Source organism: Melospiza melodia, chromosome 5, assembly GCF_035770615.1.
Source record: "Melospiza melodia melodia isolate bMelMel2 chromosome 5, bMelMel2.pri, whole genome shotgun sequence".
In the NCBI taxonomy this organism is placed as follows: domain Eukaryota; kingdom Metazoa; phylum Chordata; class Aves; order Passeriformes; family Passerellidae; genus Melospiza; species Melospiza melodia.
Window position 1 is genome coordinate 41,859,214 of NC_086198.1, and position 25,506 is coordinate 41,884,719.

General features: G+C 51.6%; 1 protein-coding gene across 5 annotated transcripts in view; it reads left to right on the top strand.

Moving 5' to 3' along the window:
- Positions 1-25,506, top strand: part of SHROOM3 (shroom family member 3) — a 110,422-nt gene that overhangs the window by 83,308 nt on the left and 1,608 nt on the right. For 3 of the 5 annotated variants that reach the window (XM_063157124.1, XM_063157126.1, XM_063157127.1), the window contains 8 exons: positions 1,156-1,284; positions 8,633-8,764; positions 10,831-14,041; positions 16,142-16,218; positions 19,098-19,982; positions 20,953-21,447; positions 22,176-22,326; positions 25,338-25,506. The exon at positions 25,338-25,506 is cut by the window's right edge and continues 104 nt beyond it. In XM_063157124.1, coding sequence (XP_063013194.1) covers positions 1,156-1,284; positions 8,633-8,764; positions 10,831-14,041; positions 16,142-16,218; positions 19,098-19,982; positions 20,953-21,447; positions 22,176-22,326; positions 25,338-25,506 — 5,249 coding nt within the window. Of the gene's footprint in view, positions 1-575; positions 677-1,155; positions 1,285-8,632; positions 8,765-10,830; positions 14,042-16,141; positions 16,219-19,097; positions 19,983-20,952; positions 21,448-22,175; positions 22,327-25,337 lie in introns of those variants that run through there. The other 2 variants (XM_063157128.1, XM_063157125.1) reach the window with 2 other exon arrangements.

The window sequence follows — 25,506 nt, forward strand, 5'->3', positions numbered from 1 at the left end:
CATTTAAGGATATTGACACTTCCAGGGCTGCAGGAAAGGAGATTGTGCTCCTGGTGTACAGTGAGGCTGGAATGGGAACAGGGAAGGGAAACTTTCAATTTTGATCAGAGGCTTGACATCATCTCAGAGAGGAGTGGCAGAGACAAAGCAGGACGGGATTTGGGACATGGAAAGAAAAGGCAGGCAAGGCAGATTTTGGGGTAAAAATCGGGTGAAGTTGAGCAGGGTGAGCAACAAAAGGCCGCTCCTGACGAGTCGCTTTCCCTGATGGAGGTGAAAGTGCTGCTGGCATCCCCGCTGTATCTCATCCGCAATGGGAGGCTTAACATTCCTGCCTGGCACGTGGGGGCGCGGGGGAGGGCCCGGCCGGACGCACAGACGGCCGGGCTCTCAGCGGAATGGCATCCGAGCCATCTCAGCCATCCAAGGCCCCCGATGCCGGCATGTGGGCTCAGCGCACACTGAGAGGCAATTGCAGCTTATGCCGGGCCAGGGAGAGGCGCAGGGAGCCTTTCAGCCCCGCTTTTATTCGGCGTGGAGGCTCACTGAGCAAAATCTCAAATCCCTTCTGCACTGCAGGGCTCAAAATTGGAGCAAGTGGGAATAGTGGAGCCTTCCAGAGGAAAGGAAGGAGCTGAAGCAATGGTTACATTGTGTTTTTGTGACTTGGAGCGGGGTAAGTATGTGTTTGCTGACTTGGTGGAAATATCAGCAGAGGTGTAGGACAGGTTTGTCCTTCTCCCTCTCACTGTGTGGAGTTTTCTCTTGGCTTTTCTCTTGTGTGTTCAGAGCAATCCCTGAGCTCTCATAAGGTGGTTACATGTGGAAAAAGTGTATCCCACAGTGGAACCCGTGACTCCATACCTGGGGGTTTAGTGTCCCCAAATGCAGCTGCAGGATAATGAATTCTGTGCCCTGTGTACTGAGCTAATCTCACTCCTGTGTGTCGTGGGATTGGGCAGCTCCTCTAAAACACTCGTGAGGGACACTCGCAGAGCCAAGCATTGCCCAGAGTAGAGAAAAACAAGGATACACATGGCCTGATGCCCCTGCCTCGCCCTCTAGGTCTGTGCATTGCCCTCTTTCCCAAAATCCTGTTGGCTAAGGGCTGAGGTTTTGCGTGCTGGTGTTTACCTCCTTTGCTCTCCTTTGCAGGGACACCCATGCAGCACAGGGATGCTCAGAGCTGTCTCCCAGCCCGCTCAGCCCGGACTGCGTGACCACTGACTTCCAGCCCAGCAAAGCCTCGTGGGCAGCAGGAGTCAAGCTACGGCTGAAGACCAGGTGAGAACGTGTTTGTGTGTGTCCCTGAAGCCCCTGCAAAGGCAGGGTGGAAAACAGTTACTGCTCTGGCTGCCTGTGTGCCTGAGGGGCACTCGCAGGGAAGGAATGCTGAAATTTCTCCTTACGAACTTTTGTCAATGCTGGTAAAGGTCATCAGAAATGCTGAACCCAAATATCTCCACACAAGTGGTGTTAGTCTTCTCTGACTTCCCAACTTCAGGTGCCTGCCATTCCAAAATCACCTGGCTTCTTCAGAGTCTGGATGGTTTAGTGGGAGTTTGGCATTCATGACTTTTGAGCACCCGTCTGCATCTTAGAATGATTAAATGTATTCAGAAATCACTTTGCTGAACTGCTCTGGATTGGCTGATATTGTGGCTGAGCCTCACTCCCCTCCTTTGGCCATGCAGTTTAGAACCAAGTCCTACAGCATTTACTCAGGCAGAGCTTTTGCTGGCATCAGAAGAACCTCTTACATCAGTCAGCTATAGTCTGGGTGACCTCATAGATTTTTGTGTCTCAGTCTTGTGAGATTTGTTCTGTGAAGCAGAAGCAGTGGCTTTTATTTGCAATATTGCATTTGGGTCAGACCTTGGCTTATTTGAAGTCAAGAAGCTACACTAATTTCCTGGAGCTGGTGGAGCTGTGGCCCAGTGCCTGTGAGTGAGCAGCTGAGAAGGGAATTCCACATTCTGATTTTATCAGCGAGGATGCATCTCTGGAGCAACCTCCCTGACCTTAGTGGAGGTGCTCCAGCTTCTGGCCACTGTAGGCAGTCATGGATGCTGACCCTGGCCCAGCCTTGGATGGAGCAGATTTTAGAGGTTGAAATATCTCCTCAAGCTGATTTGTTGAGAAGTTCATCTTTGACTGAGGAGTGGGACTCGGCATTTCCCCAGGTTATGTCACCCACAGGGAATTTGGGAAAGGAGCTCCCCTGCATCCACCACCTCCCTATAACGAGTCATTCACCATATGCCCTCTGTAAATCCTTCTTGCCCAACAGTTTAGAACCAGATCTTCACAGAAACTCCAAAGTTTGGCATTTCACTTGGATTAATTTGCCTTTGGGTGTAGAGCCCAGTGTTTAACTTTACTTTTCCAGCAGCATTGGAAGCTGTGGCTGCAAATCTCAGTTTGACCCAGGCTGGAGCTTTAGTTACAGACAGGAAGCTGCTCTAATGTATAAGAATGTGCCTGTGGGAGGGTGTTTGAGACTCAGCAGCCTTTGCTTTGGCCCAGGCAACGGGTGCAGTTCCCTGGCACATTTGACTCGCCCTGTTACCCCACCAGCTGTGTGCAAGTACCTCCACATATCCTCCTGAAGGCCCTGCTGCTTCTGTCCCATTTATGGCTCCTCCAGGAGCACTTGGATGTGGAGCCCATGAGCATTGCCTGTGATTTGTAGCCCTGTAGCTCAGGGGAGAGCCCAGCTGCTGCCTGGAGCCTTGCCCTGCAGATCCCCTTGGTTACCTGCCCAGCCTCATTGTCCATGTTCCGGCTCACGGGGCAGGGTTCCTGCTGCCAGCCACCCAGCTCCTCCTAAGCACTGAAAACACATTCCTTCCTTTGTTTCCAAGTCTCTCCTGTTGCAAGTTGCTGTGTGTTGGGTATCGGGTGATGAAAGAATCTAAGCTATGCTTGGGTTTCTGTCTTTTTAACTAATTTACTGACTGGAGAAGAATGAGAAAAAATTAATTGAATTGAGCCTGTGGGGCCGGTTTATCAGTCTGGATAAATCAGTGCAGCTCTGAAGAGCTCTGGGCAGGGAAGCCACTGCAGGCTCTGGCTGTTAGGATTTTCCACACTTGCTCTGGGAGAGATAATGTGAATCCCTGCAGAGGACGGGGAATAATAGGATCCTCCTCAAAGACTCTAAGTCAGTTAGCTGCTTCTTTTCCATGTCTGTTCTTTCTTCCTCCAGTAAAGGAAGCAGAATAAAATTACAGAAAGAAGAAAGTTGCAGAGAGTCTTTAACCCAGTGCTCTCCTGCTCCTCATTGTATGCATGGTCTAGGTACCAGGCTGAAGGCTCTCCTGGCTTCTCCATGTCCAAGCTGCAGTCCTGTGAGAGATGGACTATCTTGGTGGCAAGCACCTCTCAAAATAGAGATCTGAAATACTCCTCGTTTTGAAATTTAAATCAAACTCTATTGCTTGATAATGCTGTCTTCAAAATAGAAAGCTGTCAGAAGATCCCTGTACGACAGAGTCCTTGAACTCAGTAATCAGGAAGAGTGAGGTTTGTGTACATCACCTCTGTTCCTGTTGAAACCTGTGTCTGGTTAGTGTCAGGGAATGCCATGGGACCCTTTCTTTGTGTAGGGAAAAGTCCTCAATCTAAATATTGCCTGTCAAACCCGTGCTGGGGTGAAGGGAAGATGGAGCTGCAGCCCACAGCCTGGCTGCCAGCCCCTCACTCTTTTTTCCTTTGCTGGACACTAGATAAATGCCTCTTTCTTGGATAAGACAGCGTGGGGGTTCCCAGAGATATGTGATAACACAGAGGTGTGACTTGCAGGACCAATAATCATTAATTACAATGTTTGACTGTTCCTAAGTTCAAGGAAGGAGCGCCGTTGCTCACAGCTGCCATCACCTCTGAGCGATCCCAGCACTTCCATCTGCAGCCTGTGCCTGGGGGCACTTCAGTCAGGAAAAGCCTGCAGGAAAAAATCTGTCTCTAGATCCACATGGTTGTCATCTCTGCTTCCACAGAGGGATTTTCTCCCCAGTGGTATGGTGGGGAGTTTTTTCCCAAAGAGTTTGTGATAGGAATGGTAGGAATTCTGAGAAGAAACTTCTGATTCCCTTCTTCAGAGATTTCAGGGAGATTGGTACCTGTCTCCCAGTTCCCAGATGGCACCCAGGGCATGGTCTGATGCAGCCCAGACATCTTCAGTGATGTTTGTCAAAGGGGAAAAACAAATGGCGTCTGACGTGTCAGCTGGAAACACCACACAGGCACAGGAGCTGCAAAATGAACATTTTGTGGAAAAGCAGGTTGTGTCCTGGTATGAGAGTATTGAGAATATTGACACATTTCACCCAGCTGCTCTCAAGTGAAGGGTTTTTCATGTGTTTTTTACTCAGGGAAAGTTTTCATCTGAGCATTGAGGGTTGGGCAGTGTGGGCATGATTCTCCCTTTCCCCTGTGGATGAGGAGACACTATTGGCCAAGATCCATGGTGTGAAATAACATTTCATAGACTTCAGGTCTTTCTAATGAGTCTTCTTTCTTTTTAGTCAAAATTGTGAAGGGACAGAGCTCACTCCACATCCTTTCTGCCCCAGAATTTACCAGAAGGGCTCAGTGAGCCTAAAAAGAGAGATTTAGTGAAAGACACACCAAGCTGACGCCATTCTGGTCCGACTCCTTTCTAATTGGCCTCGTTGCTTATTTTTAGAACCATGACTGAACCTTAATTAAGAGCGACGTTGCTTTGAGTAGATTGTGGCCTCGCTCTGTGGAAATCCTAATAGGCTTCTGAGTGCTTTACTTCTTCCTTCATCTCCTGTCTCCTGCCTAGTAGATGGACAGAGAGGCTGCAGCCACGTTTGGATGTCTGGAAAACATCTCCTTGTCATGCTCCTGCTCCTTTAGCAGTGTCTGTCTTGGAGACAGGTCTGTCCCAGTGAGAATTCAGATGGTTGTTCTGCTTTCTGTCGGTGCAGGTGCACACTCACCCTGGAAGGAGGGTACGGGTGAATTGCTGGGATCAGGATCTCTCCATGTACAAAGATCCTGCTGCTGCACGTACAGGATATGGCCCAGGATGTAGTGCCCCTGCCACGTGGATTTTGTTAGGTTAGAGTTATCACCAGCTTGAAATCTCAACTGCAGTGAGGATGACGTGGTAAGGATGGGCTGCTGCCCTCTTGGCTTTCTCTCTTGTGACTCAGTGCCTGGGATCAGATCCAGGAGGCACCAGCTCTGCACTTGCATCCAAATCTTTCATTTCTCCTGCAGGAGGAGGGTCTGTGCTGCAGGACCCCCATCCCTTCCCACCTCCCCACGTGATAGGCTAGGCCATGGCTGTTCCCTTCCAGCTCCAGCAGCCTCCCACACAGCCACCTGGCTGCAGGGCTGCTGGGGGAAGCACATCCACAGGGATTGTGGTTGTGAGTGATGGCAGAGTGACCTTCTCTCTTCTCTGCCCCATCCCATCTGCCCTGGACACAGGAACACCAGCTGCTAGTCAGAGCCATCCCCTCAGGTCATGGAGGTGTGTCCTGGTGACCTTTGCTCCTGCCTGGATCTGCAGGTAGATTCTGCTTTCCTTGAAAAGTTTTGCAGTCTTTATCTTCAGCATTCCCTGTGTCTGCTGAGGAAGGGTTTGGAGCTTGTGGGGACAGAGAAAAATGACCACAAGGTCAGTGGTACAAGAAGCATTGTTCACAGTTCTCTCTTCTAAGCCACCTGGATGATGTTTCTGATGGATGTGAGAATGGTGAAAACAACTCCCCAGGAGCTGTGTGGGAGTAGAAAAAGATCAGTTTATTGGGGCACTGATGACCCTGAGTGACTGGTTAATCAGCCACAACATCCCTCTCTGGCTTTCACTTATTAGCTTTCTAAGGATGTGGAAAAAATGCAAATGGAAATTTGAAGAAGCTGGGTTGTTTGCTCTGGTTGAGGATGGACTGCACCTCCTGAAGGATGCTGGGCTTGAGGTACTTTTGAACTTGCAGAGCACTCAGGTTGTATGTGTACTCCAGAAGTGGCAAGGAACAGTACGTGAAGAACAGCAGTCAGACTGACTACACTCTCCTGGATGTTCTCAGTTTGTGACCTTGAGGAGAAGATAACCTTTCAGTTAGACTCCGAAGAAAGCCTCAGATGCTGATTAATCTCTAGAGTTAGTGCCAAAGTGTCTCTGTAAAGTTCCATTCCTGTTTTGCATGCAATATAAAGATAATCTCCAGAGATTACAGAGAAGAGCACACTCAGCTCCTGCCAATAAGAGCGAGCTGCAGAGCTGTTCCTGGGGAGGGCCTCAGGGATGTGGATGTGGTCCCTGCAGCCCAAACTGCTCCCAGTGTGCCAGACTGTAACTGAGGAGCCTCTGCTGGCCTGGGTGTGTTTCCATCTGCAAACACTGGGGCCAGCATAGCAATGGGCAGCTCCCAGATGGCAGCAGCTGGATGAGATGAAAACTATCCCTTTCCCTTTGACTTTCCAGTTTCCAGTGTGAGCTGGCAGTTCCTGGTCTGTAGCCTGGGTTACAGCTCCATTCGGATGCCAGCCTTGCATCACATCCCACTGACTTCTCCAGGTATTTTCACTCCCAGGCACTTGTCATGATGCCAACCTGACCTGGATGCCCAAGTTATCTGATCACTGCAAGTATCCATGAGGAACCAGGAGTCTCCTTTTCCAGCCTTGGCATTTACAACACAGGGATCACTTAGTCTGTTATTTGAAGAGGAGAATTTTTTGGTAGTAAGGCTGTCCAGACACATTCACAAGTACAGTAGAGAATATGTAAAAGATAAGGTGATGAGGTTGGTTTGTTATTGTTGTTAGTATTACAGTTCTGCAGTTTTAGATCCTACAGCCTTCTGTGCCAAAGTGTCACCTGTTGCTCCTGGTTTTGCTGCAGGCAACTTAGCTGCCCCAAAGAAATCCCAGTTAAAGATCTAACTGGTTTTTTGTCTTCATTCAAATCCAGCATTAGCTGCTGCATTTGCAGGTTGTGTCATTCTGCCAGTTTGTCTGGGATCAGTCAGGATCTGCCACATTTCCAAGACAGGGTAGGTATGGAAACAGTGCAAGGTTGTCCCACACAGAGCTGCTAAGCTGGTACCATGTGTCTTGTGACTAAAATTCACAGCTGTGCACATGTGGTATTATTACAAGGTTATCAGACAAAAGAGTTAAAATACCTGTGGCTCGGATGATTGGCTACACAGCTCCCTCACTGTTTCTACTGATCAAACCAAGGGATAACACATGCCTTGCACAGGATCATTCATTTTCCCAAGCAAAAAACTGGTGCTGATGGCTTGTACTCCACTAAAGTATTTACAGTCTTTAAAAATCTGCAGAGGAAAAGGTAAGAATGTGGGTTATTCTTAATAAACAGTTTTGTCAACTTCCCATCTGGCAGTGTCCAGGTTCTTTGTTTTCTGGGCAAGGAGCTTAGCAGAAGAGCTCTGTCTTAAACACACCTACACACGAAAAGGTAAAGTGGTGTTGGGTTCAGCTTGTCCTTTGCAGACCTCCAGTCCAGTTTCCCTTAAGACAATCCTGCAACAAGAGATGTTAAAGAGAAAAGCATGTCCCTTGCAGACAGTGAGGAAAAACCTCACACTTGTAAAATCTGTATGGAAGAAATGCTGGAGAAATGGCTCTGCCTCTCACTCTCTGTTGGTGCTTTTCCATGCTGTCCAACATCAGCAGGTGCTGATGTTAACTGATACTAGGAAAGGACCTGACCCTAAAAAGCATTTTTAACTTTTTGCACTTTCCTGTACTGTTCCTTTTACCAATCTTAGGCAGTGCTCTCAGTGTCTGTGTACTAAGGGCATTTTAATCTGTGTACTGATGTGTTCAGGACATGCTGTGCTGTGGATTTTTCAGTGAGACAAAGACTAAAGATGTGTCATATCCTCCTCTTGCATTTATTTAGTCAGAATTGTCCTGCAGGGTGTCACGTGTCAGTAGGACACAGGTCCAGGACTGCTCCTCGCTCTCCCAGGGAGAGAGTGAGAAACTGTGGAAATGAGTGCTAGAGCAGGGGAGAGAGATCCCTCATGGAAAGCAGCAGGAGGATTAAGGACAAGCCCAAAGGCTGGGGCAAACGAGAGTCTGTGTGGCCTCTTCAGGGGATTCGATCCCTAATCCCCTGCTTTGACTTTCCATTGCACCACTCTGTGCTTTAAATAAGGTGTCAGTGGGGCTTTTTTTCCTCGGGGCTGACAGACACAGGCCTTGGTGCTGGTGACTGAAGGCACCAAAGGGCAGCTGTGCCAGCGCCACGCCTGGGGACACACCCTGGGGACAGCTGTCTGCCGGGGTGGATGCGAGGGACACACATTGCTGGCACTTGGTTGTCACGTCTCGTCCTGCATTTTTAGCAGCCCCGAGGAGAGATCAAAAGTCCCTTTGCAGGCTTCCACCCCCTCATGGCATTCAGCGACTTGTGCAAATCCCAGAGGGAGCTGTTGTGGCAATGTGGGGACATTCACACGTTGTTACTGTGGGACTTGCTTGGAATGGACAGAAACACAGTAGGGGAGCACAAATGAGCACAAGCAGTTTTAAATGGTGGTGTGAAGTTCACATCCATCTTCCTGGGGAGAGCTGGCCTGTTGCTGATGTGCAAACCCCTTCTGCTTTCACCTAGGCGGAGTGAAACTCCAGGCCGACCTCACTCCTGGCATTCCAGCAAACTCACGGAGAACCAGCCCGATCCCAGCATGATGCAAATATCTCAGGGTACGCTTGGCACCCCTTGGCATCAGTCCTACCACTCCAGGTAAGTACTGCACAGCTGGCGAGGGAAGGGAGGGGGCAAAGGTGTAGTGGGAAAATGGTACCAGTCACCTCCATACACCTGGACAGGTTTATACACAGCCAGGGTTCAGATCGGAGTTAGGAAGGCTTCAGTTCCTGTTTGGTTTCCCAGATAAAGTGGCTTTGTTTTCCTCCTATAAGTGCTCTGTGGGGTGATTAGCAGCTAGGAAGTCCCCCTTCCTACAAAGATGGGAGCCCACTGCCAGGATGGTGGTAGAGCTCTCTGCGGATGATCTTCTATACAGAAACACAGCACGTTTTTTTTTTTCTGTTCCCAGCAAAGGAACAGAAATCCAAAGTCTAAATTGGCCTATTGAACAAAAAGGAAGAAAAGGGTGTAAGTGGCAGAAGCTGTCAGTGTAACAGAGCAGCCAACAGTGCATCAGCAACAGTGCTGCCAGGGTGAGGAGTTCAGGGAGGGATTTCCTGCTTTGGCAGTGGCTTTCTGCAGGAGTCAGCTCTATCACAGCTGAACGTGCAGGGCAGCTTGAGGAAGGACAAGTTTAAATTCCGCCCTTGAAAGATTTTACCCAGAGAGGCAGAAGGGTTTGAAACCCCCCATTATAGACTCTGGGATTGAAACATCACTTTCTTCTACTGGCTAGACTGATCCTTGGCAGAGGAGAGGAAAGAGAAAAAAGAGCATTAAAGAAAGTGAGGAGATGGTTGCAGAAAATAAAGTGTGTTGGTCTGTGGCCTCAGCACAGCTCATGCTGGAGCACACTCCTTTCCCACCGAGGGACTTTGCTTCCCAGGCAGTTCCTGGCAGAGCCTTTGGCAGCATGGCTCTGTCTCCTGGGTGCTTGAGAAGGAGCACGGGGAACATCTAGTGGCCAGCTGGCTGGGGCTGTGCTGGGCATTGCCAGGGAGATGGTTATTTGAATCCAGTATAGAGTGGTGCATTTAAATGAGCAAACCAGTTCTGTCCTGAGATTTGCCATATCTCTTCCTGTCCGTGTTCCTCTGCATCTCTCTGCAGAGCTGCTGTGAGCAGGCTTCCTTCTGCCTTTCCTCATCCTTAGCACCCTTCTCCCCTGGGTCTGTCACTTGTTTGGGATGTGATCTGGAGCCAGCTTCCAGCTCTGTGCCTTGCCCTGCCACAGCCTGTCTCTCCCTGCTGCTTCCCTGTGGCTCTGACAGGACAGCACATGTCGTTGCACAGGGAACTAGAGAAAGTGATACCTGAGGAAGGGAAGCTGGGAAGAGAGGGAAGAAAAGTGAAATCCTCAGGCTACCCTCTCCAGTCCTCAGTGTATTTGCTTAAATCTGGAAGGGGAGATTAGCCAGGGCAAACTCTGCAGAAGTTTGTGACATCCCCTTGTGACTGGCATAAAGAGCTCCCTTCCCATGGATAGAAAGATCTCTGAATATCCTTCCTTTTTGATCACTTTTCTGATGGCCGTGAGTCCTCAGAGGAAGTGCCAAGGTGTACCTGCACCTGCTAAGCTACAAGAAGAGGTGGCAGTGCAGACTTCCTGGGAATTCTCAGACTGTTTCTGTGGTTGCGCCCCACTTTCCTCCAGGCACAGGCACATATATCTCTCCTCTTCTTGTCAGCTTAGTTTTCTCGCAGCAAACAAACTATCCTTGGGACAGCTGAATTTCCAGGAAGCCTGCCAGGGCATAGCCTTCATCTCCATAAAAAGAAATGAACTGGGAAAAAAAGAAAGAGATTAGATCCCCCCCAGAATGCCCCTCGTGCTCCTCTCCTCCTCAGCGGCATCGGTGCTCATTCAGCTTTCCAAGGGCTTTGGATGGGTTTGCTGGGTGGGGTTGATCCTCCCTGGCTCCAGAGATGGACGATCTCTCTGTCTGTATTTCCCTCCCACCCTTCTGTGGTAAATAAGAGCCATGTGTTGCAATGTCAAGCAGTTCCTCTTTGTGAACTGGGATGACTCCAGACAGGGGATGGAGCAAGGCCCAAATATGGGTTTTCATCTCAAAACTAAACATCTTGCTTCTGAGCTCACTTATAAGTTGTTGTGCCTCTCCTCTGCTGGTTTTCACTCTTCCCTCGCTGTCCCCCAGCTCCTCCACCAGCGATCTCTCGGCGTACGAGCATGGCTACCTGAGGAGGAGCCCTGATCAGTACAGCTCCCGGGGCAGCATGGAGAGCCTGGACCACTCCGCCCCTGCCTACCACCCTTGCCACCTGTCCCCGGCCAAATCCACCAACAGCATCGACCAGCTCTCCCACCTGCACAGCAAGAGAGACTCTGCCTACAGCTCCTTCTCCACCAACTCCAGCATCCCCGAGTACCCCGCGGCCCCGGCGGGCAAGGAGCACTCGTGCTCCGCGGACAGCGCGCAGTGCCGCGGGGGGCTGCCGGAGGGCATGCGGCAGGCCGACATCCGCTACGTCCGGACGGTCTACGACGCCCAGCAGCGCATCTCGAAGGAGTACGAGGTGAAGCCCTCGGCCCTGCTCCCCGGCGGCGACGGCCGCGGCCACGGCAGGCTCCAAGCCTTCGGCCGGCACAACGCCGCCTCCTCCTGGGCGCAGCCGGCGCAGGGCCCCTCGGACAGCAAGAGCCAGCCGCCCCTGCCTCCCGCTCGCAGCGACAGCTACGCGGCCATCCGGCACCACGAGAGGCCCGGCTCGGGCACCGGCCTTGAGCCCAGCAAGCCCGGCCGGGGCCAGCCCAAAGGGGCCTGGGCACCGCTCGTCAGCTCCTTGTCGCAGGGGCCACTGCTGAAGCCGCCCTTTGGAGAAGGGCACCTGCACACCGTGGTGGAGAAAAGCCCGGAGAGCAGCCCCACCATGAAGGCCAAGCAGAGCTTTTCCCAGGCGGCCCAGCCAGGGCAGCCCCTGCTGCCCACCGGCGTCTACGCCGTTCCCTCCCCGGAGCCGCACTACGCCCAGGTGCCCCGGCCTTCTGCCGGCAGCACCGGCACGCTTTACCCAGCTCTGGCCAAAGAAAGTGGCTACTCCCCAGCCCTCCCGGCCTCCTGCGACAAGGCCGAGACCGGCAGCACCCTGCCCTTGGATGAGAATGGAAACCAAAGCACTACGAACAGGTCGACCATCTTCTACCAGCCCCCTGCCACTGAGAGAAAGCACGAAGCCAAACTCATCCAGCAGAAACCTCCCAGCGCAGCGGGCCCGGAGCTCGGCCCGGCTGTGTCGCGGAAGGAGGAGCTGCTACCCCTTTACAAGGCAGCACACAGCCACCGAGAGATCACCGGTACCACACAGACCTCCAAGCCCCTTTTCCAGGGTCCACAACCCCAGCCGAGGGATGCTAGTGAGAGGAAAAACCATTACCAGCCCAAAGAGGACTGGACACCTGGATCCCAGGAGGAGAAAAATGGTAACACACAGGTAAACGAGAGAGACACTGGTGCTGCGCATCCATGGGGTCACAGCAAGGCCAAGCAGTATGGCTTCTCTTCCTTACAGAACATCCCAGAGAGCTCCAGGAGGCAAAGCAGCTTTGACCTAAGGGAGACACAACCAGGTGAGGGTTATTCCAGCACCAGACTGTCCTTCCTGAACAGCAGCAGCAGAGAGGAGAAGGATCACAGGGAGCAGGGGCACAGACAGTGGAGTGATGTGGACCCCCAGGCCTTCACGAGGCAGGAGGAGGACGGCACAAGCATGGCTCTGTTCCATGCTGCTGCTGAGCCAAAGTGCAAAGAGCCCCCTTCTCCTCAGCTCCCAAAGCCCTCAGATTTTGGGAGGAGCCGGCTCAGCTCTAGCAGCACCCCGAGCTTTCCCTACAGCAAACCAGAGGCTGGCAAGTCCCGCTGCTCAGTGCTGGAGAAGGTCAACAAGTTTGAGCAGCGGGAGCAGAGCGCTCCCCGGCCCCAGAGCGCCGGCGTTCCCAGCTTCGGCCAGCACTATGGGCCGAGCAGGACGGGCCAGCCTGCTGGCATGAGGTGCTCTGTGCACAGCCCAGAGGACATGAGAAGCAAGCTGCCCAGTGAGCCAGGCAGGGTCTCCAGCCCCTCCATCAGGAACGGGAAGCTGGAAGAGGCTGACTGGCACCCCGTCGAGCTGCAGATGGTGGCTTCGGTGAAGCAGGCAAGACCCAGCGAGTACTACGGCCTGTGTCCTGAAAACGAGGTGCAAATAAGGGCGCCTCAGCTTCCTCGGAGTAGGAGCACATTGCAGCTGGGAGGCGAGCCTGAGAAGGAGATCCTCTGGAAGGATAGCATCCAGAATGCGCACGGGTCGCAGCTGGACACATCATTTAATAGGGCCTACAGGAACAGCATCAAAGATGCTCAGTCCAGGGTGCTGAGGGCCACCTCCTTCCGGCGGATCAGCCCCCCGTTCGGGAACACGCCCAAGAGGGTGCCCCAGAGGCCTGCCTCGGCCCATGTGGGCATGAGGAGCACTGCGGCGTCCCCGCACACCCCCAAGGAGAGGCACAGCATCACACCCACGGAAGGAGGCTTCTCCAGCCTGGACCACGCCAGGACGCAGCAGGTGCTGCGCATCGGGGGCCGGAAGCGGCTGACGGCAGAGCAGAAGAAGCGCTCCTACTCGGAGCCCGAGAAGATGAACGAGGTGGGCATCTCGGACGGGGAGCCATCCCCTTTCTCCTTCCAGAAGAAAAGCATCCACTTTATCTTCCCAGAGAACACGGTGGCCGACCGGCGCAAGATCTTCGAGAGGGACGGCAAAGCCTCCTCCACAGCCAGCCTGTCCAAGCCGGAGCTCAAGCAGCTCCAGCAGAACGCCCTGGCCGACTACATCGAGCGCAAAATGGGGCGCCGGCCATCCTCACAGGACATGGGGCTGCTCCGGGAGCGCTCCCACAGCTCCTACCTGCAGCTGGCTGGCCCCGACAGCCAGAGCCTTTCCTCCGCCTCCAGCATGAATTCCCTCCAGGACCAGAATCTGTACCGCCACAGGGAGTCCATGGAGCGGATATCCAGGACGGGACGCATGTCTTCCACCCTTCCTCCTGGGCTGATGGACTACTTGGACACAAGCGGAGATGAGAAGGTGCCAGGGCGCCAGGACAGCCTGGTCACCGGCCGGCCCAAAGCAGAGAGGTGCCGGGAGCACAGACCCAGATCGGATCTCACCAAAGGCACACAGACAGACCTGCTGGGCATGCAGGGCCAACCCCGCTATAGGAAGCAGGAGCAGGTCTTTGAAACCCCCTCCACCACCAGAAAATCTGGGAAATCGGTGTCTGTGGAAGACTTGCTCGATAGGTACGACAATCAGCCGGTCCCCGTGCATGTGCGCTCCAGGTCATCTCCCACGGCGGATAAGAAACACCAGGTATGTGGGAACGGGGTCATGTGCACCCACAAGAGGGGATCTCACAACCAGGGAACGGGGGGGAATGTCGGAGAACAGGCTGATGTCCAGTCATGGCCAGGACTCCATTGATTAGAGACACATTCAGCACGTACTGAGGCAGTTTAGTGCACCTTAATTAAAAGATCACTGGTGGGGTTCAGCTCTCTCCCTGCTGGGGAGTCAGGGGTGTCAGGGATGCTGGGATTCCAGTGCATGTGCTGCTCTGGACATCCTATCTGAGCTGTCCTGTCTTTACCTGCCAGCAGCACCAGAGATGCACTGAGCACTTTTCTAGTGGAGTGTTCCACTGAGATGGTGATTTGCCTCAGCCCATTTTCCTGGTGCAATGTAGAGAGGATTAGAGGCTGCTTGGAATTGCCTTGGCTCCCACTGTGCCTGACAGTGCTGGGAAGTGCTGGGCAAAGGCACTGCCAAATAACCATTATGTTTAGCCTCCAGCCCTGGAGGGAAACATCACAGAGAAGACTGAACAGAGACCCTGGCCCTTCCATGTCCCCTACTTGGTGGTTGGGAACATCACACTGATGTCACAAATGGGGAATTTGACTGACTCTGAAGATGTTAAACAGTAGAACCAGGCTAAATTCTTAAAGAACAACTGCCCAGGCCAGCTCTTCAGCTGGTTGAAATCTGTTCAGACCTATTTAGGAAACTGCAAACTGGTCGAGCCACATGGATTTGCAGCAGTGCTGGGTTTGCTGCCCCATCTCTATTTCCATGCCAGGCTCTATTCATCATGGAGAGAGGCAGCAAACAACCAAAATGTGTGGACAGGCTCCTAGCCCCAAATAAGCTGAATGTTTGGAGAGGCTCACATGCTTACAGGGCAGTGGAGACCCAGGAAATCTCTTTCTACTCCTGCACTCACTCCTGGCCCAGAGCAGATTATCCAGGAGCAACAAAATGGTCCTGAGTCAAGTGACAAGAGAGGAGGCTCTGGGCAGCATCTCACAAATGGCCCAAACCAGGGTGGGGGGATGAAGCTGCCCCCCCCAAACTCATTGTGTGCTTCATTCTACACATCCTCCCTCAGCAGCCATCAGCTCCCATGCCACATCTTTAAATAGAGTGAATTAAAAAAGCATCTTGTGAATATCAAGTGACCGGAATGCACTTCCAGAACCGCCCCTGTCTCATGCCACCATCAGTATTTTTCCACCCCAGCAGGCACCAGCCCCATCTGTGCCATTTTGTCACACTTGATGATCAGAGCAGCAGGAAAACCAGACATCCAGAAAGAGAAAAATCACCAAAGTGTACTTTACAGTGACAGGTTGGATGACAGGCAGCCCCAATTCATTTTGCCTTGCCTAACTCTTATCAGGCAGGAGGTACAGGACCCCTCCTGGTTAATTTTTAGTTATTCATACACTCAGCTGCCAAACCAGAGGTTCTGCCTCTTGGACGCCAAGTTGAGGAAGAGGGTGAAGAGCATTGCAGACCTGAACACAGGGTCCTAAATCAGGCAATGAAGAGGGAAGAGCCCTTAGGGCTGTTTCCCAGAGGGATTTAGCTGTAACCACCTGTGGAACAAGGATTAGTCCCATAGGCAGCCAAGCACTTGTGAAAATCCTGGTCTTAAATCCTAACTTGACTTCCAGTGTATATATTCCAGTATATACACCAATCCATAGGGTCTGTTTTAAAGGGAAGTATATGTTGAAGTGCTTTCTTCATTAGGTTTGTTTTTATCCATCTCCAATGCAAACCCACAGCTATAAACATGGGGTAGAAAGCCAAACCAAGAGAATGAGGTTTTTTTTTATTAGATTTCTTTTGGCCTTTTCAGATATTTTTGTGGGAAATGTTTATTTCCAGTTTAGCAGCAGACCTCTCTGCCTCACTCACTGTTCGTTTTTCAGGGCCTTGTGTACAGTGCTTAATATTCCTTTCAGGTTGCATACAAATCACATTGCACTGTCACTGCAGGAATTCGTTTGGAGCTAGGCAGGAGTGGATGGCCATGGGGAATGACTTGCTCTCAGGCTTTGGAAGGCATTCTCATCCATGTTTTGGTGTTTTGTTTTGCTTGCTGCTGGTGCTGTGTTGGTGCCCCAGGAGCTGCTGAGGAGGGAGAGCAGCGAGTTCAGCGCCATGGTGAGGGATCCCTGCTACGTGCTCAGCGCAGGAGCCAGGTGGGTGTGTGTCCCTGTCCCCTGTGTCCCTGCACGGCCAGCTCTGGCCATCCCCCTGCCTGCCAGCAGCAGTTGTCTAGAGCTCAGACCTGCCCAAACATGTTCCAGGTGTGCTGTGCCCAGCAGACTGAGGAGGAGTTGCTACAAGCTTTTTCTTCCACCACGGACATTAATTTACTATCAAGTCCTCTTTGTGTCATTGTGAGCATGTTTGTGCGGCAAATTCCCACTTTTGTAACTTCAGAGTGTGTTTGGTCTGCTGTTGAAACTCACAGTGTATGATAGCATTAACTGAAGGATCCTAAAGGAAACAGTACCTCCATGTCCCACTCTGGGTGGTTTTATCCACCAGGGATGCTGCCTCCCCAAAAGCAAGGGACTAAACCCAGGATATTTCCTTAATCATGCTCAACTGGGAGATGGCCTTTGGGCTGCTTCCCTTCATCCAGGCAGGATGTTGTGCTCAGCAACAGGGGAGAGAGAAATGTTTTTAAAAATAGAAGAGCATAAGCACAAAACTCAATGTCTTAGGGCTTATGTAAGTCTCCATGTAGCCCCTGATTGTTTTGAAGTTAATGAGAACTGAAGTTGGTCGTGCTGTATTTACATTTAAATAATAAATAGATGTTTGCCCTAAGCCCTGAGTGCCCAAACAGCTAACTCCCATTACAGTAAAAGCCATCAAGAGGGAATAAGAGCATTGTTCACAAAGGAGCTCTGTTCCTCACAAACTTGCAGTAAATGCCAGCCCTCTCTGTGATCACAGTGGGAGTTAACACTGCTGTGTCCAAAGGTTTCTTCATGCAGCTCTGGGTCAGGGAGTGACAGCTAGAAGCAGAGGAAGGTTTCTACTCTGGCTGATCCTACTTCTGGCCATTTTTGCCCCTAAGAACACATAAATGTTGTTTTAAAAGGACTCAATCTGCCTTCAGGCACATCCTTGTAGGATTATTTAAAACACACTTGTTTACTTTGATTCGGAATAACTTTTTCCATGTTTTTTCCAAAGAGAACAATGCAGCTGTTTCGGTTCCTCCTGCCCCCCTTCTCTCCTAGAGATGGCATTTCATCCTGCTGCTCAATCACTGCTTGTGCCTTCCTTCTATTTTTTATTTTCCTTTCCCCAACCTATTTTCCAAGTAATGGGATGGAACACTCAGACTGAAAACAAGTTTCCTGGGGCACGAAATGCAGGTTTCTCATTTTCATGCTTCGCTGCGCAAAGATTATTTATTATCAACAGTTTTATGGTGTTTGTGCAGCATAGGCATCCCACGTGCTCCACAAGCACATTTCTCCTGGGAGATGGGAGGTTGCTTTCCCTTCTTGCTTGGAATTGGACTTCCCAAAGGATAGAATAAAAGGACAGGAGAGGTGTTTTCCATGCATGGAGCCTTCAGGGAGGCAAGGCAGGCAGCAGGAATTATGTTTCTATGTTTCCTTGGGACACAGCTGCTCCATGTGCTGCAGAGGAGATGGGACCATCCTTACCACCTCTCCTGCTGGAGAGGAAAACAGTCAGATGGTTAAGTGAGGAAAACCTTGGTCAGCAATCACTTGGCCCAGCCACACGTGCTGTTCCTCTGTTCCCCAGGTGTCACAGGCCATTGGGAACTGCTCCACCAGTTTTAGAATGCACAGTTGCTTCCACAGTGGGAGAGATCTCTAAATTAGAGAATCACCATCTGGCATTCCCAACAAACACTGAGCATCTGAACAGAATACACACTGCTACTGTCCAGGAACCACAGACAATACCAAGAGCAGCCTGTCTGGGAAGTTTCCCCACCCCCCAGGCACAGGCTGCCAAATTCTATTCTCAGTCACACCAGAATAAAGCCAGAACGACCCATGTCTTTGACAGAGTTGTTCTTAATTAGTACCAGTACATCTGAGAACAAATTTGGGGCCCAAGTCTCCAGCATGACAAATTGGCAGGATTATTTGACAGTGCATCTCAAGAACAGAAAAAGCACTGGCAGTAGAGCTTCGTTGTGTTTTAGTGTTTATGATATGGTCTCGTGGTTCCAGGCCACCTTCTCTTGCCTCTGCCAGTGCCATTATTACTGCTCAGTTTGTTTTCCAGCTAAACACCCAGACAGGCAAATAGGTTTGGCTCTGGCTTCCAAGCAGAATCCTCAGTCCAAAGGCCAGATGCTGTTTCTCAGGCTCACATGTGAGCACCCTAAAAGACCTGGAAGGAATAATTCAATCTGCTGGCTTTGAAGCCTTAACATCCGCTTGCAGTTGGAATGTGCTGGCTTTGGTGTTTGTCACACCTGCCTGTCTGAGGGAGCTCTTCCGTCTAACAGGATTCCAAGGCTGCAAGAGCTTTTTTTTCTATAGTCAAAATAGTGCATTTTTTGGCCTTTCTTCATTCTTGGAGACAGTTGAACCATTTTAATGGCGCCTTTCCAAAAGGAGCAGATAACATTATGAGAATATTTGGCTCATAGAGCTGAAATTCTTAAACTTTCAAGCAATTGAGAATGGAATTTGGTGGTAGATAATGTCAAATAGTCTATCTTACAACAATTGCTACTCACTCCATGTGTAACAAACAAAATTGAAAGCAGAGCAGGAATGGAAGCCAGCCATTAGGTTCTCCTAATAGTTTTTCCATTGAGTTGCTGCTGTGGTGCATGCTATGTGTGTGATGTAGTACACACTGACAATGATGGGAGATGGTGAGAGGGAGTAAATCTGGCTCAGGATTTCATTTCCAGTTTCAAAGCTCAGCTGTACCTCACCTAGACCAGCAGGCAGTGATGCTGGCCTCTGGTAGTGTTGGTAACTTGCCCATTAAGGAGGTGCACAGTAAATTTTCCTGCTCATTGATGAGTTATTAATCTTACCATGGTCTGTCTCTTGGTATTCAGGTCTTTCAGCAAGAAAGAAAGAAGCCATTCAGAGAAAATGGCGTTCACCAGTTACTATCCCCATCCCCTCCGCAGCACAGAGCTTGTCGCCGGGCCTGCCACGCTGGTTGAGAGTCACAAGCTCTCAGAACTTTCCAGGCCAGATAGCAGGACTTCTGCATTTTTCCCAGCCCCAACAGAGGCAAGGAGTCACTATCCTGAGCAAAAGCAAGGCTTTAAACCCTTGTTCCTTAACCTTACCCCTTCTGGGCCTGGCCACTCTTCCCCTAATACACCCGGCCAGGCTCCCGCAGACTTGCAGAGCACAGGTGACAGCCAGGCTCCAAGACAGCACCATGCCAAACGAGAGGCTGCTCCCCCTGAGGGCAGCGGGAGCACTCAGGCACAGCCTCTGGATGCTGCCCAGGACAGATCCCCCGAGACTGCCATGGAGGAGATGATGTGGAGGAGGAAAGCGGGGCTGCTGCACAGGTCCCTCCCGCCCAAAGCAGCGTGGGCTCATTCGGCCAAAGACAGCGGCTACACCAGGGCCGTGGTGTCTCCTCCGGCGGCCGGGCCCAAGCCCTCCCAGAGGTGGCAGTCCCTGCCCACGCAGAGCAGCACTTCCTCCGACCCAGAGAGCCCTTCTCCCCAGGCCGTGACCCAGCTCCGCATCTCGGAGTCGGGGCTGCAGCTCACGCCCCCGCCGCCGCTGCAGGACGAGGAGGACGACGAGGTGTTTGTCGCGCCCTTCTCCCCACCGCCGCCATCCCGTCCTCTTCCCGAGCTCCGCTCTTGCACTTCTGCCAACGGCACGGAGGAATTGCCACCTCCTGCCCCTCCTGCTGAGGGGAACGGGGCAGCTGGAGACAAATCCCCCTGGCTCCCAGAGGAGGCCAGTGTGAGGTAAGGGTGGGCTGGAGCGTGGCGGCTCGGGCGGTGCCGGGCCATATACAGTAAGATATGCGGGGCTGGGACAGATGGGCTTGTCCCTCGGCCGTGGGACCTGCAGCTGCTGGCCGGGCTGGGAGCTTGCACCATGTCAGGGGACAGGGAGTGACAGACTCACTGCTGGTCCACCAGCAGGTGCACTGACAGGTGCTCCCCAAAACCCCCAGGACAGGAGATTATGGGGGAACACTCCTGGGCTGGTTCTCCCGCAGATTTCAGTGTGGCTGCTTCTGACTCGCTCCAGCACAGAGCTGGAATGGCTGCTGGCTCCTTCCAGTTACTTGGTTTTGAGAGACAGCTGTGAAAATCCATGATGGGTTTCTCCAAACAGTTAGTATTTCCCAGAATATATTTTGGACCTGGCACAAAATAATGCTGTCATGAAGCGGTGACCGTCTGCCAAGAAATGACAATGCAAATATGTCACAATCAGGCCTTGTATAGGGAAATTCTCCTGAAGGATAGGACTTTGGGCGAGGTGCCCAGGAGGTTTAACTCTGCACAGCTTCCCTCACTCCCAGGGAGCTGCTCTGATATCCATCTGGGAAGAATCTGGCCAGGGCTGTAGTAGTGACTGGCCTTCCAACATAGCAAGGACAAATGGGGTAGAGGCTGCTCAGGATGGTACTCCCAGGCGGGGATGTGCAATGTCCCCAGCCTGCCAGTGGAAAACAAAGTGACTTGGTGTTCACTAGTTCTTTCTGTGCTGGAAGGACAATCCAGCAGTGCCCAGGTTGAAGGAACAAAACAATTCTGGTGCCAGTGGCTTCACACTGTGGACCCTCCGTATTGGAGTGAAAAGCGAGACACAAAAACAAGTGAGAGAGAAGGAAAACTCACTCCTTGTAGGCTTTTACTGTGTGGTACAATGGGTGTCTCTGGGTGGTAGGTTTCTCTTCATCTCACAGAATGTTTCTGTCCATAGCAGCTTCAAAAGCTTTCCCAAAGCCCTGGCTGAGAGGGAGACCACAGGGTTGGGCACCAGTACCAGTGAAAATAACTGGCCAACCCCATTAAAGAGGACTGGCTCCCCATCTGCTGTGGATCAGCAGCACCAGTCCCCTGCTTCTCCTGAAGGGCCTCAGAGCACTGACAGACAGCCCATAACTCAGCCTGAAGATAACTCCAGAGAGCCAGCATTGGAAAATGCCAGCCTGGACTCTGGGATAACCAGCACAGCACCCCCAGTGAAGGCAAAGAACAAGACCCCAGAGGATATTAAGTCAGAGGCTCTAGCAAAAGAAATTGTCCATAAAGACAAGTCTCTGGCTGATATCCTGGATCCAGATTCCAAAATGAAAACTACCATGGACTTGATGGAAGGGATTTTCCCCGGTGGAAGCAGCGTGCTGAAGGGGAACAACATGAAGAGGAAGATGTGGCAGACACAGGCCAGCAGGACGGCGGTGGCGGGTGACACGTAAGCACCGCTGGGCACAACTCCCTGCTCCCTTGCTTCTAAAATTTGGCCTGTGCAAATTTTTCTGCATGTCTGTAGGTGCGAGTGAGTTGTGCAGTTCAGAGGTGTGAGGCCTGGCAGGGCATTTCCAAGCAGCCTTTCCCATGAGCTGGGCTCTGAGCTCACCTCTCTGGGCTGTGTAGAGAACGATGCTGAGCTTGGGAACAGAGCTGGAAACGTCCCTGGGGATAGAACTGGGTTTTGCTATCTGAACCTTAGTAATCTGAAGCAGTTCAGTCCAAAGCAAAGGAACAGAGATAGTGAAGTAAAATCAGGATGAAAATAATGGCAGGCACAGAGATAACAAGAGGCCAAATTCTGGAAGGAGGGTTGAGGGGAGCTGCTTGTTACAAGATCAGCCCAAGTCGCCCAGTGTGGGTTTTTTAAGACAGAGACTTCCAGGTGGCAGCTGGAGAACTGTCCAGAAGTCAGGTGTACTGCATGAAGCCAGGTAAGGGCAGTCTGGCCACCTTCAGCAAGGTAAATCCTGTGCAGTGCTGTGTCCAATCACCTTTAAACCCCTGGCTGTGCTGTGCATCAGGGACCCCCTGATGGCAGGAATCTGCCTTGTCCTGGTGGGTAATCACCTTGGAAGGTACCAGAGAGGGAGTGCTGGAAAACCATGGGTCTAAACACCAGGAAAAGTCAGGCTCAGACTGAACTCTTGCTTTTTCTTCACTCTGGTGTAGGAGAGAGGAAAGGGAAGCTCCTGTCACCCTGGTCACCTGTCCTGCTTACTACAGCGTTTCAGCACCCAAAGCAGAACTGCTGAATAAAATCAAGGACTTGCCAGAAGAAGTAGTTGAGGAAGAAGAGCTGCTGGACATCAATGAGAAAAAGGTAAATTCAGCACACAGTACTGGTTGCTGCTCACATTCCTGAAATAATAATAAGCTCTGAAGTGCATTTCTATTTGATGTCAGCTTTTGGCAGCACCCAAAATTGCGTGGGAGCGGTTAGGCCACTCATGAAGCTTCGTTAGAGTGACCCAAATTGTATAAGAGAGTTAATCTGAATTACTCACTGCAGATTGAGTACCAATCTTGCACCACCCTGAGGTGGGCCCGATCATACCTAATGCTGAGTGTACAGACTGTCAGGAGCCGTCCCTGTTCAGCAGCAAGGAAGGAAGAGGGAGAAGTGAAGCAAGTTGTGTGAGGCCAGCATGAGATGGAAACAAAAACAGAGTCCAGCAAGTGACTGCACTGAGTGCAGGAGATTTTTTTCCCCAGGACTTTCCTCTTCAGTGAAGTCAGTTTACCCATTTCACCTGCTGTCTGCACTCACTGCATCCAAAGAAACGTGGTTACTCTTTTTCCCGCAGACTATTGTTTCTCTGCCCCACTGAAAGCCAGGTGCACCTCAGTGGCTCAGTCAGCACAACCTCCCAGTGATGGCTTGGAAGGACAGAGAACAGGCAGGAGAGAAGGACACATTTTGCTCTCTTACTGAGCCTACATTTCACTGTGGAATGGCCCCCTGCTCTTGCTGCAGGCTTCCATGCTCTGCTTCCAGGGCATTTGAAGGGCCTTCTCATTTGCCCCGTGGTTGTCTCACATTAGTTACCTGGTAATTACAGGTATGCTGCTTAGCTCCCACATCCTAGGGGCCACAGGCTGGTGTTTGTGACCTGTCTGTGCCTCTCCTACACACCTCCTACCTTCCTGTCAAAAGCTGCCATGCCTGCCTCTAAGTCTAAACCATCCCACGCTGCAATGGAGAGTAGCACAGCCCAGATTTCACTTTCTGTTCACCACCTTTTCTTTCTGTGGAACCGCACAGATTCTGGGTCACAAATACACAGGTGGGTCACTGATCAAAAGCATTTGCCCAGGGCCTTTGCCTGCTGCTTTCATCATGTGGCCCAAAGCACTGGTTGTAGCACACCCAGCTCCAAAGGCAGCCCCTGCCACATCCATAGCATTCCTTGGACTCCCTTCCAAATCTGCCTGCTCATACCAAGGTGAGAGGTGCAGAACAAGACAAGGGTGCTGCACCATGAGCCTGCCATGGAGGGCAAGTCCCAGCTTCAGAGGTTCCATTTGCATGGAAAGCCAGGAGGAGATGGGAGTGCTTAGGCCCAGGCAGCACATTCTGGCCCCTTTGCTCATGGTCTGTGTGCAGGAAAACTTGCACAGCCTTACCTGAGGAGGGGCTCCTGAGGGCAGCACCTGTGGGAAATCTTCTGGATAAACCAAGCACATTTCCACTGTAAGTGGAAAGAAGCTCTGTTGGCTGGTATTTGGGATTGCAGGAGAGTCACTGATTAATGAACACAAACCTAAGTCACAGCCCCTCCAGCTCCCAGGCCTTCAGAACAGAGGTACCTGACTCTCAGGAGCCCCATAGCCTGCTGCTGCAGTTGGAGGGCAGATCTCCTGGAGCAGGGAGGAGCAGCTGCCGGTTCCCAGCAGCTCCATCCACCTGAAAACTTGCTGAGGTTAGTGCCAGACTTTGAGACCACCCCATGGAGTCCTGCCACATAGACTTCCTCACCTAACTGTAACCCTGGACATGCATCCTTCCTGTTGCTCCTCAGGATTTGGTACAGCAATCAACTGCTGAGGCTCTTTCTTTGGAAGGGGGCTTTAGAACCACAGGCCCTGGGAAGGGCAAGGGCTGGGTTTTGTCTCTGGGTACTTCTGAGGGAAGAATGCCCATGAAGGAGTTTTGGTTGGCCCTTAGGAAGTGGGATTTAGTATTACCTTTGCTCCCTCTCCCCTGAGCTACCCTGCTGGCAGTGAAGGTCATTCCAGGCAGTGGATGTTTGTTTCAGGGAATATTAGTGGCCTTTTGCTCAGCCTTTGCACGCGTGCGGCAGCGGAGGGCGGGCTGTGGTGCAGGCACAGAGCAGCGCACGTCCAAGTGTTCCATCTAGTGGTGCCTGGCCATACAGAGCCATGTGCTCCCTGCTGCCAGAGCAGCTGGGAACCCCACTGCCAGCCCACCCCAGTGACCCCAGCCTCACCAGTGTTTGAAAATCCTGCCTCCTGCCTGCAATGACACTCAGTTGTGATGGAAAGAGGAGTCGGAGAGAATCTTTTTAGACCACCTTGTGATTGACTTGTTCCATGCTGTGGTGTTTGCGTGCAGAGCAGATGAACACACAGGTGTTTTGTGCCTCAGCAGTGCAGGAACTGGAGACATTGAGAATCCCCACCCGTTGTATGGAGAGCTGCTGCTGCTTGCTGTGCTCTCAGTTCCAAGTAAACAGAAGTAGGAATTGCAAGCCCTAGGCCAGAGACTTGCTTCTGCATGTGTCTTTCCACTAAACCCTAACAGAAATTGGGATCTCCAGCACATGTGCAGCACTGCTGTTCCTGGAGTAACCAAACCCCGGGGGCCTCCTTTTATTTGGCAGGGAATAAGTGTCAGTGTTTCTGCAAAATGGGTGTGTTCTCTGTGTTCAGACACTGAGTAAATCCAGAGCATCTTTGGTGTGAAGGCTTCCTCGATGCCTGTGTGTGAGGCACTTGTTTGGAGCACTTAAAGGCATTTCAGGCTGGGTATGTAGAGCACATCAGAGACGTGGCTGCAGCTCTTTTCACTCAGAGGTTTTACAGAACATTCATCTGTAGGTAGCTGGGTATCAGAATACAGTACACCAAATCAGAGATCTCTTTTATAAATGTTCATGGAACAAATACATCATCATGCAACCTGATGAGCTGCTTGGGTTATTTCCAAGGTGGGGAATTTCAGTATTTTCTCTGTTTCCTCCCTTCTTTGTCAGCTGTTGCTGACCTGACCCTGCTCCTCAGGACCTGCAGCCATATCCTCTTGTTGTCATCACCCATATGAGCAGGGTGATGCTGGTAACAACCAATGTGGCAATGCTTCCCCTCCAACAGGCTGAGCTCATCGGGAGCTTGACCCACAAACTGGAAATCCTGAAGGAAGCCAAGGAGGGCCTGCTCGAGGACATTAAGATGAATAATGCTCTTGGGGAGGAGGTGGAGCTGTTGATCAGCACGCTGTGCAAACCCAACGAGTTTGACAAGTACAAGATGTTCATTGGCG